This window comes from Anomaloglossus baeobatrachus, chromosome 4, assembly GCF_048569485.1.
Source record: "Anomaloglossus baeobatrachus isolate aAnoBae1 chromosome 4, aAnoBae1.hap1, whole genome shotgun sequence".
Taxonomy (NCBI): Eukaryota; Metazoa; Chordata; class Amphibia; order Anura; family Aromobatidae; genus Anomaloglossus; species Anomaloglossus baeobatrachus.
The window spans coordinates 456,870,837-456,886,663 of record NC_134356.1 but is presented as its reverse complement, the minus strand read 5'-3'; the positions used below and the strand labels follow the sequence as shown (position 1 = coordinate 456,886,663).

Here is a 15,827-nt window from a genome sequence, read left to right as displayed (position 1 = left end):
CTTGAAGCAAGAACAAGGAGTGACATCCCACAGCTTACATCCCTCATTCCAGCTGGTGAGAAAATCATGATTATAAAATTCTCTCAGTATGTTTATGAACACTTCTTTGTGTATAGTGCCTTCTAGCTTCGTTATCTCCATTAACACCTTACTGTACACACATCTTTGAATCATATTATGGCGTCTGTGCGATTGTCATATAGACACATAATTATGCAACAACATCTATATTTTAATTATTTACATACACAGAACATCTTATCACATTTGGACAAACGGCCCATAGCCCAGACCTACCTCCACAGTCTGAGAACAGCATGAGGTAGGGTTTAGAACACAGAATACAGCTGTGTCCATTATCACACTGTGTGCTGTTGTTTGCCTATAATGAAAGTTTTATCACTAGTTTATTATCACTGCCAAATCTTGAGCTCATGGACTGATAGTCTGACCATGCCTCCTCCTGTGGTATGGGCGGTGTTAGTGTTCTCAATTCGGTTTCATCCTACAGCTGAAAATTCTAATTGTATCACAACTGCTGCACCCAGTAAACTAAGCAATACATCTTTGAATTCAGGGTTTTCTTTCCTATACATGAGGTAGCAAATTCCTGGTAACAAATTCCTTTTAAAAGCACACCAATCACCAGGTTTTTCCTATATAACCTAAAGCCAGTGTTATGCTGGCACTATCATGCTGATTCTATACACAGCTTTAGTTGTCAGCTAGGATATATAGGTTTTGAAACGAGAGTAAAGTTTGTAAAATGAGCAGCTTTTTGAATGACAGCAGCTGCCGATCAGTTGAGAGCTGGGGTGAGTTTTGATAAGGATTCCCCCGCCCCCCTACCTGTCTATCCTCCCCATTATTTATACTAATTCTATTATAGGATCGGTTTACTAAGTGACTAGAAGGACCTGTGCTGATGTCATACCCATGTGACCAGAAGGAGCAGGGCCTCAGCCAACATAGCTGATACCAGGAAGCAACATTTGTCTGTTGGCCGAAAACGATTCTATACTAGAATTAGCATAAATAACGGGGTGGGGGGGGTGGGGGAGGGAGGGCAGACAGGCAGGGGGCAGTAATCACTACGAATACCCACCCCAGCTATCATCTGATCGTCAGCTGCTGTCATTCAAAAATCTGCTAATTTTACAAACTTTACTTGCTTGTGTGTTAAAACCTATACATCCTAACTGACAACTAAAGGTATGTATAGAATCAGCCTGATAGTGCCAATATAGCAATGGCTTTAGGTTGTATAGGAGAATCCTGGTGATTGGTACGCTTTAAGGTAGGGGAAGAGATGAATCACAGTCTTGGCTGACACCCAGGATGTGAACCCTTCCCAATTCTTCAGTACATCTTTTGTATCCCTAGTTCTTGGCTCAGGTTTCCAGGATATTTCCATTTTAATATAGAAATCCTAGGTAACTGGAAGAGGACAAGTACTTTGCTAGCTAAAAGGTACATTCCCTTTCATTTCCCATTACTATAAGGCATTGGGAATTCCAAACCTGGGGAACAAAAGGACCTTCTGCCAATCTTTTACAATTATGAAATCCTGTTTGTTTTTATTTTAAAATTATTGAAGGCAGGTTATACTGCTAAATTAAATACAAGTTTGTTGTTTTTTTTTAATTTTGCAGTGAGGATATTTCTAGGGTCACATCAATGTGTGATGTATTTGACTTTGAGCATCCCACTATTGGAGTAAGTGCAAGGAGCCAAAGTTTATTATATAAGAATGTACCAAACGTACCATCCCTTTATTGCTTGTTTTATATATTACTGTTTTTCAATAAACTACTGTAATTATACATAGACAGCTTGATCAAATTTATAAACACACAAAAACGCAATTTAAACATGGTGATGTTCTTTTAATGTCTGACTAGTATTAGGCACTTCTTGCATTAAAACATAAAATAATTTACAACTGTTACACATTACAGACACAGCTTCAAATCAACAAACTGATGTGCATACAAGAGTTGGTCAAAATTAACCCTCTTGATGTAACGTGCACCATTATTTGACATTGTGTATAAATAAACTTTATATATATATAAAAAAAATAATCTTAAAAAATGAAAACCATAAATGACCCATAAAAAAAAAAAAAGAACTCTACCACAACAAAAATGTGTCTCTCTGGATAGGACATTTGGAATTAAAAATAATGCACAGTTTAGTCAATAAAAGAATTCTCCAGATACAGTTTATCCAGCGGCAATATGATATGCATATTATGAGGTAGTGCTTACGGATGAAAGCTGGTGCAAAGAAAAGGGCTTGTTCCAGGCAGTGAGATGACTAATTGCCAGTAGAAAGTCTTTTCTTTGCATTACTTTTTGTTCATAGTGCATTGATTATCACTGGGACAAGGTTCTCCTTCCAGTTGCTTACAGATGGTTAATAATTAATAAGATTAAATTAGCCCAGTGAAAATTAAATGGGCTAGAATGTTAATCAAAAGTTTCAACCACCTCAATCAATGACTTCACCAAGTCACCACAGTAGGCACTCCTTAGCCCCATAATCATATAAATTGATATCCTGGGCAATATCTCATGGCTGCTTATCAATCAACACAGCACTGGCAGCATGGAAGATGGAAAGAATGTAAAAATACAGTAAACTGGTCTTTGATTTAGTCCTTAAAGCGGATAGATCATTGTGACTGAGATAGATATATATGCACACACACATACATATACTGTATGTGTGTGTATTTGATTTAGATAGTTTAACAACGTCAGTTTTGAGAAGACTGCCAGAAGATCAATATGCGCATGTGCCATTACCAGAGCCATTTTATTGAAGCCCGTAGAGAGCTCAATCTCCACAAGCAACTTCCGCGGTAAGTAATAAAACAGTATACACACAACATTATGCCAATGCCTTTAGTTTAATATGTATAACCCTGATGCCAGGTTCTCTTTAAAGAAAATTAATATCCACTGCTCCCCACACTCATAATCCCAGGAATTAGAAGCAGTGAATATTCCAGCAGCTGACGTCGGTATGAAACTAGGAGCGCACGGCAGTGACATCATGAGCTGCGTTGTTTACACACTGAAGTTAGTTGCCAGTATAAGAGGACAGCGTGCACAAGGGGAGTGGAAGGAAGGGGAGTAGAATGCTTTTATTTTTACATTTCTGCAGCGTGATGGGGCCATATATCCCAGGATCATGGGATAGCGGACATGTATACAAGAGTGAGGGACATATATACCAGGATGGGAAACATATACTAGGGTGGGACAAGGATGGGGAACATTAGTACAGAATTTGGGGAACATTACCTCTATAACCGTGTCAGCAGCAAATCCCCACCCCCCCATAATCGTGCGTCATGACCACATTTATTGCCTCAATTTTTTTTTCTTCTTTTTCTCCTCTAAAAGCTAGGTGCGTATTATGGGCCGGTGCACCTTATAGTCCAAAAAATACAATAATTTATAAGCCTAGTTATCAATGGAAGAGTGCCATCTTGTGGCACAGCTTTACATTGATCCCTCTGCACCATGCCTGCTTCTAAGCGCATGCTCAGGCACAACAGGTAGAGAGCTAAAGACGTGCCCCATACTTTTACTTTATTTGGAAGAGTTATCCCTGCCTCTCCACATAATTTGAGAGAGATCACTGTTTAGTGATGAGACTGTATTGTATGAGACCACTTCAAAAGAAAAGTTTTCACCACCACTCCACTGCTTCTGTTTCTAAGATGAAGGCAATGAGAAGAGGAGCGAGGAGTGCAGCACAAACCATCTAGTATATTAAAATATAAAATGTATTAGTCTACATTAAAAAGCAAAAATGAGCATTCAATGATACGTTTCTGGCACAGAAGTACCCTTAGTAACAGCATTATGCCAGAAACACATCAGCAAATGCTCATGTTTGCTTTTTAATGTAGACCGATAAAATGGATGTTTTAATATACTGGATAGTTTGTGCTGCACTCCTCCTCTAATTGCTTTTTTCGTTCCTTGCTGCTCTGCATCAGTATGGGAATTATAACCCTCCGGACTCTGGATCCTTGTCTTCATTCCACAGCGTAGTGAGTCCTTTTTTCTCTTATGTGTCCAAGACTGTTGTTAAAAGGCAGTACCTGCCCATCGCATGGTATGCACAAGTATATAGCTATTGATTCTTTTCATGAATTATATTTAGAAGGTTTTTTTTTTTTTGGAGGTGTATCATTAAAAATAAAGTCATGATTTTGATGATGGGTAATCTTTAAAAATGGGTTGCATGCTGAAACCCACCAAATTTAGGAAAAGTGAGAAATTCTGTTAAAAGATATCTTTAAAAATTTTAGTTTAAAAGTACATTACAGGTAAAGATGATGTACTGCACTATGGCTAGTGCAGCGACTTAATAGAGGGTGAATGACTTACATCACTCCTCAGGAATCTGCACTAGGCTCAAGGTATGTAATATTTAGGCTGTTTGGTTGCATAACTGCAAGATCTGGAGGAATTGAGAGAAATGCAAAATGGATCTCAAATACAGCACAAATTAAAAGCATGCATTTATATGTGCATTAAACATTTCACATACAGTGAATTTTGCTTGAAGGCAATCTGTCAGCAGGTTTTTGCTGTGTGATGTAGGAGCTAAGAGCCTAATTCCGTAATATTGCCGTTTCAGTAAAATTAGTGTTTTATCAGCAAGAGATCGCACTAGGTGTCTTGTGCCTTCTGGTCCAACTACACCCCGACCACTAAACACATAACTCGCCAACAGATTCCCTTTAAAGTGAAGGTATGCTTTAGTAAAAATGTAAAAAAAACTATGAAAATATTGCTACATTATTGTCTTATCACAAAAAACAATGACATACCATGTTATTATGCACATTAAAATACTTAAAAGTGAACCTGTCAGGTGCAATATGCACCCAGAACCACGAGCAGTTCTGTGCATATTGCTAATCCCTGCCTAACCATCCCTGTATCTAGCAGCAAACGGAAAGAGATCTTTAGAAAAAGTATTGTTCGTTCCTGTGCTCATTCTGCCCTCCAGAAATGCAAGAACTTTGATCATGTGCACTGCCCGGCACATGATTCGGTGAGAATGGACACCACCGATGACACTTTGCATTGAATAGCAGGTTAGCACGCCCTTGTGGGTGTGCTAACATGCTAAGAGGACGGAATGAGTGCAGCAACTAATGCTCTTGTGACTAGTCCCCTAGCTCATTAGCATATCATAAAGTATCTTTGGAAATACTTTTTCTAAAAATCTCTTTATCTATGCTACTATATACAGGGACAGTTAGGCAGGGAATAGCAATATGCACCCAGAACTGCTAGTGGTTCTGGGTGCATATTGCATGTGACAGGTTCTCTTTATGAAAACAAGAAAAGACAACATTAAGGCACATTTTATATATTTAAGAGAAACTTAATATAAAATTTACTATAACAACACACTGGATTCCAGGATACCTGGTTAAAATGTACATAAAATTACCTCCTGAAACCAAGGAGGTTACAGGAAATGTAAGAAGCACTTCTTTAATCTGCAATCACATTTTCCTCACAAAAGGAGAAAAAAAAAATAAAATAATTTTTTTTTAAATTGAAACAGGGCCGTGGAGTCAGTTTATACGGCAGTCAGACAGTAAAATGTACCGATTTCAGATAAAAAAAAAAAAATCCACTGCTAATATAGGGTAGTTAATTAACTATCATAGGAATTAAGGAAAATGTATAGCTGCTAGTATAAATATATTTTGTTATATCCATATAAGGGTTCTAGTTATAAAAAACAAAACAAAACAGTGATCTATTGATTTTACCATTACAGGAAATTTGCTATTAATTATTGGCCATTTATGAAAGAGTTGGAGCTTCAGTCAGAGTGTTGAAAAATAGAGGTGTCATGGTCAGAATTTGGCTTACTGACTCCACAGCCCTGTATAGAAATGTTTAACTTGTTGTGCTCTAGACGTGCTAGGGCTACTGTATGACCTCTGGTTTACACGGACTGGTTAATCATCAAATCGCAGCCAGCCTTTCTCGTAGTCCTGTAGTAGTTCTAAAAAATAGCGTGTGCCGGGCTCATCATCGTACCACACCTCAAACTGTGTGTCATGAGGGTTACTTGAATGTAGGTGCACCCGCAACACTCTGCCACGGAACCAGGCTTCTTGTTCACCATCATCAAACAAGTGTAAGATACGTCTCCCTACTAGATTTGGAAAACGTTTACTTGTATGTCGCTCCCTCTTCTTCTTGTAGCTAAACACTTTGCATGCTCGGTTTTGTTTCCTGCGACACACTGGACTCTTCTGTAATTTGTCTTTCTTCTGAGGTGTCTTTGGACTTTGAGTCTTATATATATGGATGCCGGAATGCTTGCGAACTCTCTGCAGCTTTAAAATTAAGGAACTTTTAACTTTCCTGGGTGAGGCACTTTGTGGTTCCTTGTTTGAAGAGTCTGTAATTTTGTATTTCTCTTTTCTTATACTTTGTTTACTTTTACCTGTGAAATATGTAAAATTTGATTGTTAGAAAAAAAAAGTGAAATAAAAAGAAACAAAAAAAAGGTTTGAAAGGGCTTCTCCAGCATTATAAAATACATAAAGTGTGCATCTAAAGTTGTGACTGTAACGCTTACAAATAAATAATGTTGTTATAATGAGGTCTGTAAAGCGCTGAGGATAATAACCCTAGAACGCGCAAGCAATTCAATCTACCATAGAAAACAAATGACCTAGCAGGCCTGCGAGACCCCAGGTATGCGTTCTAGGGTTAATTATGAAAAATACTCTTCATAGAGGAAAAAGGACTAGAACTAAAGCGCCTCTATTGGCAGTAGCAATCCTAAAAGTCAATACTGACCCTTTACTGAGGCTTGCATCTTGACTCAGGCTAAAAAGCCAAGCCAGAGACTATTTGCAGTCACTTGTTTCAGGGTTTATGCCCCTCATTAGTGCAAAGCAGAATTTTTGGTTTGGATAAGTGCTTCAGGGTTTTTGCCCCCTCATTAGTGCAAAGCACAAGGTCCGATTTGGTTAGGTGAGATACCTCTGGCAGGGAGTCTAAGGGGAGGGGGGGACGACGTTTCTCCTTGTGGCACTCTCCACAAGAAGAGACATTCCATTGCCCCTTAGTTACCAAGGAAATGAATGGCGCTATACAAATATACAAAATAAAAAGGTGGGTGACACTGCTGTAGTCCTCTGTCCAACAGCTACCAGTCTCCCAGTAGTATCACAAACAATATTTTCAGTTCTTGAAAAAAGCCACATGACATTGTGGAGATGTAGGACAAATTAGTTATCTTACTGTATTTAGATGATCCTAGACAAAGTCCTGTGAGGGACAGAAAACTAAATGATAAAATATATAATGCAAAACAATGAGCAAAAAAAAAAGAAAATCAGCATTGCATGACAACTGTACTGCAAGTATATATGTCTTAATACATTTAAAATGCATGCTTCAATATATGTAATCAATTCTTGAAAAACTCATACTTAGGCCTTATTTTACACCATTTTTGGTCGATGTTTTACAACAGTATCTATAAGTCATAACCAGGCATGGGTCCAAAATACAGAACAGGTCTAAAGCTTTCCATTATACTTTTTCTTTGTAGGTCAAACTCATGGTTTTTTTTTTACTTACTAATAGAAAATTATTAGACTGTGAGCACAGTGCATTTTTTATGCAGATTTGGTGCAGATTGTGGTACAAATCTGCACGCTTATCCTTATGCCATCTATGCCAGTAAAGTCAATGAGAATTCTGAAGTGTTGTGCGTACGTTACTTATTTTTTTACTTACAGATTTGGTGCAGAAAAACTGCAGCATGTCAATTGTTAGTGGGGTTTTTTTTGCCCTTACACCTATTGACTTCATTAGGAAAAACACATGGTCCAAAAACGCATGTGTTTTTTCTGCTAGAAGGTGCAGATTTCATGCAGAAAACATCTGCACCAAATCTGCAACGTACGCACATACCTTTCAATGGCTAACTGAAAAAAATGGTAATAAATTAGCTGTCTTACAAATACTTATGCAAAATATTGTCATATTTATGACACCTTCGTAAAAAAAAAAAATTAAAGAAAAAACCAAAACTCCTAAAAATGTTTTTCTATATTAAAAATGTCAATGTCTTTCCTATAGATGTCTTACTATCTTAGGCCTCTTTTACACGTCTGTGAAAATCACGCACGTTTTTCACCGACGTGTCAAAGGTGCGTTTTGCCCTCGGTGTGCTGTGTGCATGACACACATTTGTTCTCCATGTGTTATCCGTGATAACACATGGAGAGCGGGAACTTTCTACTCACCTGTCCCTGGCGTCGCTGTCCCTGGTGCTGATCTTCGGTCTCCGGTCCTGCCGACTCCCAGCTGCTGCTGCTGCTTCCGGCCGCAGTGAAGTGAATATTCAATGAGCATAATGAGCGGCGGTCTGCAGCAAGTGACAGCAGCAGCAGATACAGCAGGGCTGGAGAAGGTGAGTAATGTTTTTTTTTTTTTCTCGCAGACACATGTCTTTTCTCCGGTGCATGTCACATAGAACACAGCCGTGTGGTCCGTGTGTGTTACAAGTGACCAGATTGCGTTCCGTGCGACATCCGTGATGCCGGAGATAAAACAGAGATGTCGGCGTGAGAAACACACGGACACACGTATGTACGGAACGGACACACGTTCCGTGCGAACATACATACGCGTGTCCGACACCATAGGAAGACATAGGTCTACGTGTGTACGTGTCTCCGGTACGTGAGGAAACGGACCATACACGTACCGGAGTCACGTACTTGTGAAAGAGGCCTTAAAGAACTACTCTTTTTCCCTCTGCACCTTCACCAATCCACCCAGATCATGTATCACAATCAGTGTCTGGAACAACAGATACAGTCACAGTGAGCTCTCCTGACTGAAGCCCCACCCACCCTCACCGCAAGCCACGCCCAACCAGCTCCCAGCGCCATCTCATGGAGATTTTGAGAGGACATCACAGGCAGTAATAGAATTTACAGCCTGAGATCTGCCCAGGGGGATCAACTCAGGTTTCAGAAAGATTTGAGAAAGAAAAGTATTTAGACAAGAGCCTTTCTTTTGCAGTTACTAGACATGAAAGGGCCTTGTAAAGCAGTGACCAATCCCTTAAATTTAATTTTAGTTAACCGATTCAGTTTTCAAACATTGCATATGTTGAGGTTTATAGTTAATCGACCCCAGTAAAAAGTCACATGTATAATTCACATCCATTCAGCATTATCCGTTGGGGATAATTCAGGTGTTGACTTCAGTGTTCAGCCAAATTTCTCCCTCCTTATTATAAAATCTCAAAGGATGGGATGTTGTAATTACAGTTATTTATTGTGATGCTCAAACTATGAACCTGGTTTTCTTATGAAAAGAAACAAATAGTCTTCAGGACAGGTTCTTTATTCATTGTTGCACAAGAAATCAGGCAACAGATGGCATGGCGTTCTAGTTAGTGACATCAGCATGCCTCATCACAGAGCTATTGTAATATTTATGTCCTGACTGACATATCTCCCTCTGGGTGAGTATAGGGAGCAACCTGTCAGTCAGACAGAGCTGGGCAGGGTGAATACGCACAGGACCCACCCCCTGCTGAAGTCATCTCAGCCTTCCAATTACAAATGTTTTCTCTAAAACACTGCAGGATTGCAGAGTCAATTAAACACAAAATAGAGAAACAATTACTTATTACTTGACATATTCCTTTAAAGAATAACCACCATTTTATTTTATTCTCCTCTTGGACTGATCTTTGCGTCTCCAAATTCTTAATTTTGAAGTAAAAATCTGTCTCCATTGATAAATAATGATTTTCCCATTGCTAAGAAAGTAGATTGCAGTTGGGGCCAAAATTCTATGGACAATTGTACCTGTCAATTCAGGAAGGATATGCAGCAAATGGTCTGTCTGCTTCTAGCTCTTCCTCCTCTCCATAGAATTTTAAAAGAACCAATTACCATCTATCTTAGTAATGGAAAAATCTCAACACTGATTATAGAGATTTAACCCATGGATTGAGAATAAAAGATCAAGCCACGCCGAGAGAAAAAAAAAAAAAGCATATTTCTCTGATTAGATACAAAAGTTACTTATTTTCACATGTATTTTTGATTTCTGAAATAAGTCAAAATGACGGTTACTCTTTGAATATGTCAAGTTGACAAAACAGAATGTACGATTATTGCATGGCTGAATTTTTCACTATGAGAAATTGGACACGATTGGTTAGTGAAAAAATGTTAGAAAATAATGACTGGGCAACAATTTTTTTTCTATTTTCTGTTGCATGAGGTTTTAGAACTTTTTCTATATATTTTTGCATCCCTGATTCCAAATCCAAAATCTGTTTTTTGGTGCATGCTCTAATTTTTTGGCAATTTTAATTTCTTTTTGTTACAGTTTATGGCATGCATTGGTTTTTAAATTGGAGTTAAAGGGCAACGACTCTTGGATTGAACATAACCACAAGGCAATGAAAGAGGACCTGTTTTCACATTTTGGTGTGTAACCTGCATACAGGATCATGTAGAGTAGCATTAGGAGCATTATTTATTAGTAGCATTAGCACATAAATAGGTCCAATCTGCTGATCACTTTTTACATAATTGTAGTTGTTTTGAAATGTAGAAAATGATATTACCTGATAAAAACACACTTTTATTTTGTTTTTAGATTGAATCATGGCTTCCTTAAATAGGCGTAAATATAATAATAGTCCTGACACCTTCTGTTATATATGTGGCGGTTATACACTTCAACATCAAAGGCAGAATATTTCATCATTTGTGTGACACGTGCAAATACTGCCTATTTTCAAGTTCCCTTTGACGACCAAGACAAGAATTGGGCTCCTCATATTGTGTGTCAAAATTGTGAGAAAATGCTTCGTAACTGGACAAAAGGGAAATGCAAAGGAATGCCTTTTGGTAGTCCCATAGTTTGGCGTGAACCTAAGGACCACAGCAGTGACGGTTATTTCTGTCTGATCCATTCAAAAGGGCATTAGCAAGAAAAAACGGCATATGATCGCATATCCTAATATTCCTTCAGCAATACGATCTATCCCACACTCTGAGACACACTCAGTTCCAGTTTTCAATGGTTTTATTTTTGTAAGGACGAAGAAAGCGAACATGGTGATGAAATGTATTTTGATAAGAAGCAGGAGGAAAGGAATGTAGAATCTTCTGATGTTAAGCAGTCATTAACCCCATCAGTAGTTTACCCAACCCAAATTGAATGGTTTAGTAAAGGTACCGTCAAACTAAGCAACATCGCTAGCAACTTCGCTGCTGAGGCAAAACTTGCTAGCGATGTTGCTGTGTGTGGCATCCAGCAACAACCTGGCCCCTGCTGTGAGGTCGTTGGTTGTTGCTGAATGTCCTGGACCATTTTTTAGTTGTTGCTCTCCCGCTGTGAAGCACACATCGCTGTGTTTGACAGCGACAGAGCAACAACTAAATGTGCAGTGAGCAGGGAACCGGCTTCTGCGGACGCTGGTAACCAATGTAAATATCGGGTAACCAAGAAGCCCTTCCCTTGGTTACCCAATATTTACCTTCGTTACCAGCGTCCACCGCTCTCATGCTGTCAGTGCCGGCTCCCTGCTCTCTGCACACGTAGCCGGACTACACATCGGGTAATTAACCCGATGTGTACTGTGGCTAGGAGTGCAGGGAACAGGGTAGCCAGCACTGGCAGTGTGAGAGCGGCGGACGCTGGTAACGAAGGTAAATATCGGGTAACCAAGGAAAGGGCTTCTTGGTTACCCGATGTTTACCGTGGTTACCAGCGTCCGCAGAAGCCGGCTCCCTGCTGCCTGCACTCGTAGCAGAGTACACATCGGGTAATTAACCCGATGTGTACTGTGGCTAGGTGTGCAGGGAGCCAGCGCTAAGCGGTGTGCGCTGGCAACCAAGGTAAATATCGGGTTGGTTACCCGATATTTACCTTAGTTACCAAGCGCAGCATCACTTCCACGCATCGCTGCTGGCTGGGGGCTGATCACTGGTTGCTGGTGAGATCTGCCTGTGTGACAGCTCACCAGCAACCCGTGTAGCGACGCTCCAGCGATCCCTGCCAGGTCAGGTTGATGGTGGGATCGCTGGAGCGTCGCTTAGTGTGACATCTCACCAGCGACCTCCTAGCAACTTACCAGCGATCCCTATCAGGTTGCATCGTTGTTGGGATCGCTGGTAAGTTGTTTAGTGTAACTGGGCCTTAAGAGATTTAGGCCTATCAAACAAAGCAGTTGAGTCATTAGCCTCCAGGCTTCAAAAAAGAAGGTACTTCACCGGTCAGCTAAAGTATCCCATTTCAGGAAGCATGAACAAATTTTTGTGGACGTTTTTTCCAAAGACAAACATTTTGTTTTCTGTCATGATATCAGTATTCATATCAGCCAACTAGGTGTTACCACTTACAGTCCAACAGAATGGCGGCTATTTCTTGACAGCTCTAAACGGAGTCTGCAATGTATTCTCCTGCGTAGCGGTAATGTTTATGCAGCGGTTCCAATTGGTCATTCAACTCATCTGCGAGAAGATTATGGTGACATAAAAATTGTCCTCGCCAATAGGAGTATAATTGGATCATTTGTGTAGATCTTGAAATGGTAAATCTCCTGCTAGCACAAACAGAGAGATTTCAGGAAGTATCCTTGTTTTCGGTTTGTGGCACTGCCGAGCTCAGGAGAAACGCTGGACATAGAAGGAGCAGCCGAAATGTGAAGCTTTGGAAGTAGGGATGCAAAATATTGTGAATGAACTGTAGTTGATCGAGACAGGATCATTTTTCCCCACTTCACATTAAACTTGGTTTAATGAAGCAGTTTATTCGGGCTTTGAATAAAGTGAATGCTTTCAACATGTTATTTCTGCTTTTCCTGCCTTGTCTTTTGATAAGATAAAAGTAGGTGTATTCGATAGACCTCAAATTCAAACCCTGATAGGCGACGAAGAATTTGCCAAGAAGATGAATAAGGAGGAGAAAGCAGCATGGCAGTCTTTTGTGGTAGTAACAGAACTTCCTTGGCAACAAAAAAGCAGAAAACGAACTTCTGGTTCAAAGAATGCTGTTGGATTTCCGCGACATTAGATGTAACGAGTGTTAAGATTCACTTCCTGAACAGTCACCTTGTTAAGTTTCCCGAAAATCTTGGAGCAGTTAGTGATGAGCATGGAGAACGCTTTCATCAAGATCTGAAGATGATGGAAGAGCGTTATTAGGGGCAATGGGACAAAAATATGATGGCAGACTACTGCTGGAGCATCAAACCAGATTGTCCTTAACAAGTACACAAGAGCTACAAACGGAAATTTTTGCCCGAATAGAATTTAAATAAGTTTTGCAGAAATTTTATGATTAAAATAAGTGTTTTAATATGTTCTATTTCAAAATTATAGACAAATTCTAATGCAATCATATATTTTAGTGTATTCATGTATTTACTGCATTACATTATTACGTTTTCACAACGATGATGCCCAAGAAGACATTCTACTTCAGAATGTTAAACTAAATGTTGAAATTTGTACAATAAGATGAAAACCTAAAATCTTGAATTGCAAAAAAACTGTAGTTTACAGGGAAAAACTAATCTCAGATTTGAGATCAGCACACTTGAAGTAAGAAAAAGTGTTTTTGAGGATGCAACACAAATTTTGTTCACTAGTGAATCAGACTCCAAATAATTCCTGTAGTTTTCAATCTTGATCCCACTCTACATTATAAACAGAAATATTTAGTTTTACTGTAGAATAATTAATCTTTCTTTTTTAACCTTTGCCACCTAATTGGTGGTGACCTGTGACAACCACCATTAATGAACATGTGTGAACCCACTCATTTTATATGTTCCTTATTTTTTGCAGGTAGCATGTAAACACTTAGGGGTACTTTGCACGCTGCGACATCGCTACTGTGATATCCTCCGGGTCAAATCGAAAGTGACGCACATCCGTCGCCGGTAACGACGTTGCAACGTGTAAAGCCTAGATACGCCGAGAAACGATTGCAAAAGCGTCGAAAATCGGTGATCTGTGCAGCGTCGATCATTTTCATAATGTCGCACCAATAGGAGATACGATGTTGTTCCTCGTTCCTGCGGCAGCATACATCGCTGTGTGTGAAGCCGCAGGAGCGAGGAACATCTCCTTACCTGCCTCCACCGGCTATGCGGAAGGAACGTAAACATCCTGCTCATCTCCGCCCCTCCAATTCTATTGGCTGCCTGCCGCGTGACATCGCTGTGATGCCGCACGACCCGCCCCCTTAGGAAGGAGGCGGGTCGCCGGCCAGAGCGATGTCGCAGGGCAGGTAAGTGCGTGTGAAGCTGCCGTAGCGATAATGCTCGCTACGGAAGCTATCACAAGATATCGCATGTGCGACGGGGGCGGGGACTATCGCGCTCAGCATCGCTAGCCGATGCTAGCGATGTCGCAACGTGCAAAGTACCCCTTAGTCTGTATTTTCAATACTTAAAAAGTGCACAAATTAGAAAAAACAACTGTCACTTTGTATTTAATATTTTTTATACTTTTATATTAAAAGAAAAAAAAAAAGAAGTGCAGAACTCATACCCTCTGGGATTCTCGCTCTCTCAGTCAGAGACATTCACTGAACGATTACAGTCACTGCTCACTATGAGTGAACGGCAGCTGTAATCGTCCCCCTAGCACTTCGATTAACAGCTATCTCTACGTCTACAGAGCAAGCTGGCAAAGTTCTCGGTCGAGATAACCACCACCGTTCACTGTATAGTGAGCAATGACTGTAATCACTCAGTGCCAAATGGTTCAAATGAAGAGACCTGACCATTCTTCATGTGGCTTCCACATAAAAGTTGCTCGCTATTATATAAATATAGAAAAAAGCGACAAAGCTGAAGCAAAAAGATGACACAAAAGATGACGAAATAAGCACTAAAAATAAACAGCAGGTGTCTAAAAGGCGTCGTGTGCACAATTCTATTCACCTGCAGATTATCCATATATCGGGAGACAGATATCGTTTTTTTGTTTGTTTTTTTGTTTTTAGCATGATAGGTTCCCTTAAAGATGACAAATGATTTGACCATGTGATGAACAAGTGTATTGCTCGTTCATTGGGCGACTGCCAGGTTTACATGACGATATTTTAAAAATAAAGATCTTATTTCTTTAATCATATTTGAAAGACCTTTCTAGCACTCAGAGTTATGCAATGGCTCAAAGCAGCAGAAGAAAGCACAGATATAAGCACATTTGACATTTTATGAGGTTTAACCAGCATCGGTTTACAACATATACTCCCATGTAATCAAGTTAGAAGGTGTAATATGTAAAAGATTATTAGCCTTATAATTATTAGTGCAATTTTTCAGTCAAATTTACGAGCAGCCATTTTGTTAAGGGGACTTGGCTTATGGTTTCCTATGGTGCGAAGAATTAAACAGGTAGTCAGTAACTACCTGCCTGTTCTGCCCAGCACCAAACTTTGCCATCTCTGAGCGGTCACTGATCACTCTTGCAGGCGATTTTTCGGCTTCTGCTGAGGTCACGTTGACTGTTCTGCTCTGTTGACAAGTTGTCTTTGCCAATATCATGCTGATTAACAGTTGGCTCCCTGCAAGTTAAGCAGTGGGGAGCCAGCTGGCAATGAGCATGACATCAAAGCGGAAGAGCTGTTCTGTTGATGAGAGATAAAATGAAGCAGGGCTATCGTGGGCACAGATCATCCCCAAACAGAATAGGCAGGTAGTTCTAAATTTTCAAACAGACAAAATAAAATTCCTAGATAACTCCTTTAAAATAAATT

General features: G+C 39.8%; 1 protein-coding gene across 3 annotated transcripts in view; it reads right to left on the bottom strand.

Moving 5' to 3' along the window:
• Positions 1 to 1,688: 1,688 nt before the first annotated feature.
• Positions 1,689 to 15,827, bottom strand: part of C4H15orf39 (chromosome 4 C15orf39 homolog) — a 314,691-nt gene continuing 300,552 nt past the window's right edge. For 2 of the 3 annotated variants that reach the window (XM_075345655.1, XM_075345654.1), the window contains exon 3: positions 1,689 to 6,501. In XM_075345655.1, the coding sequence (XP_075201770.1) occupies positions 6,008 to 6,501 (494 nt within the window). In that variant the 3' untranslated portion in view covers positions 1,689 to 6,007. The remainder of the gene's footprint in view (positions 6,502 to 15,827) is intronic. The other variant, XM_075345656.1, reaches the window with a different exon arrangement.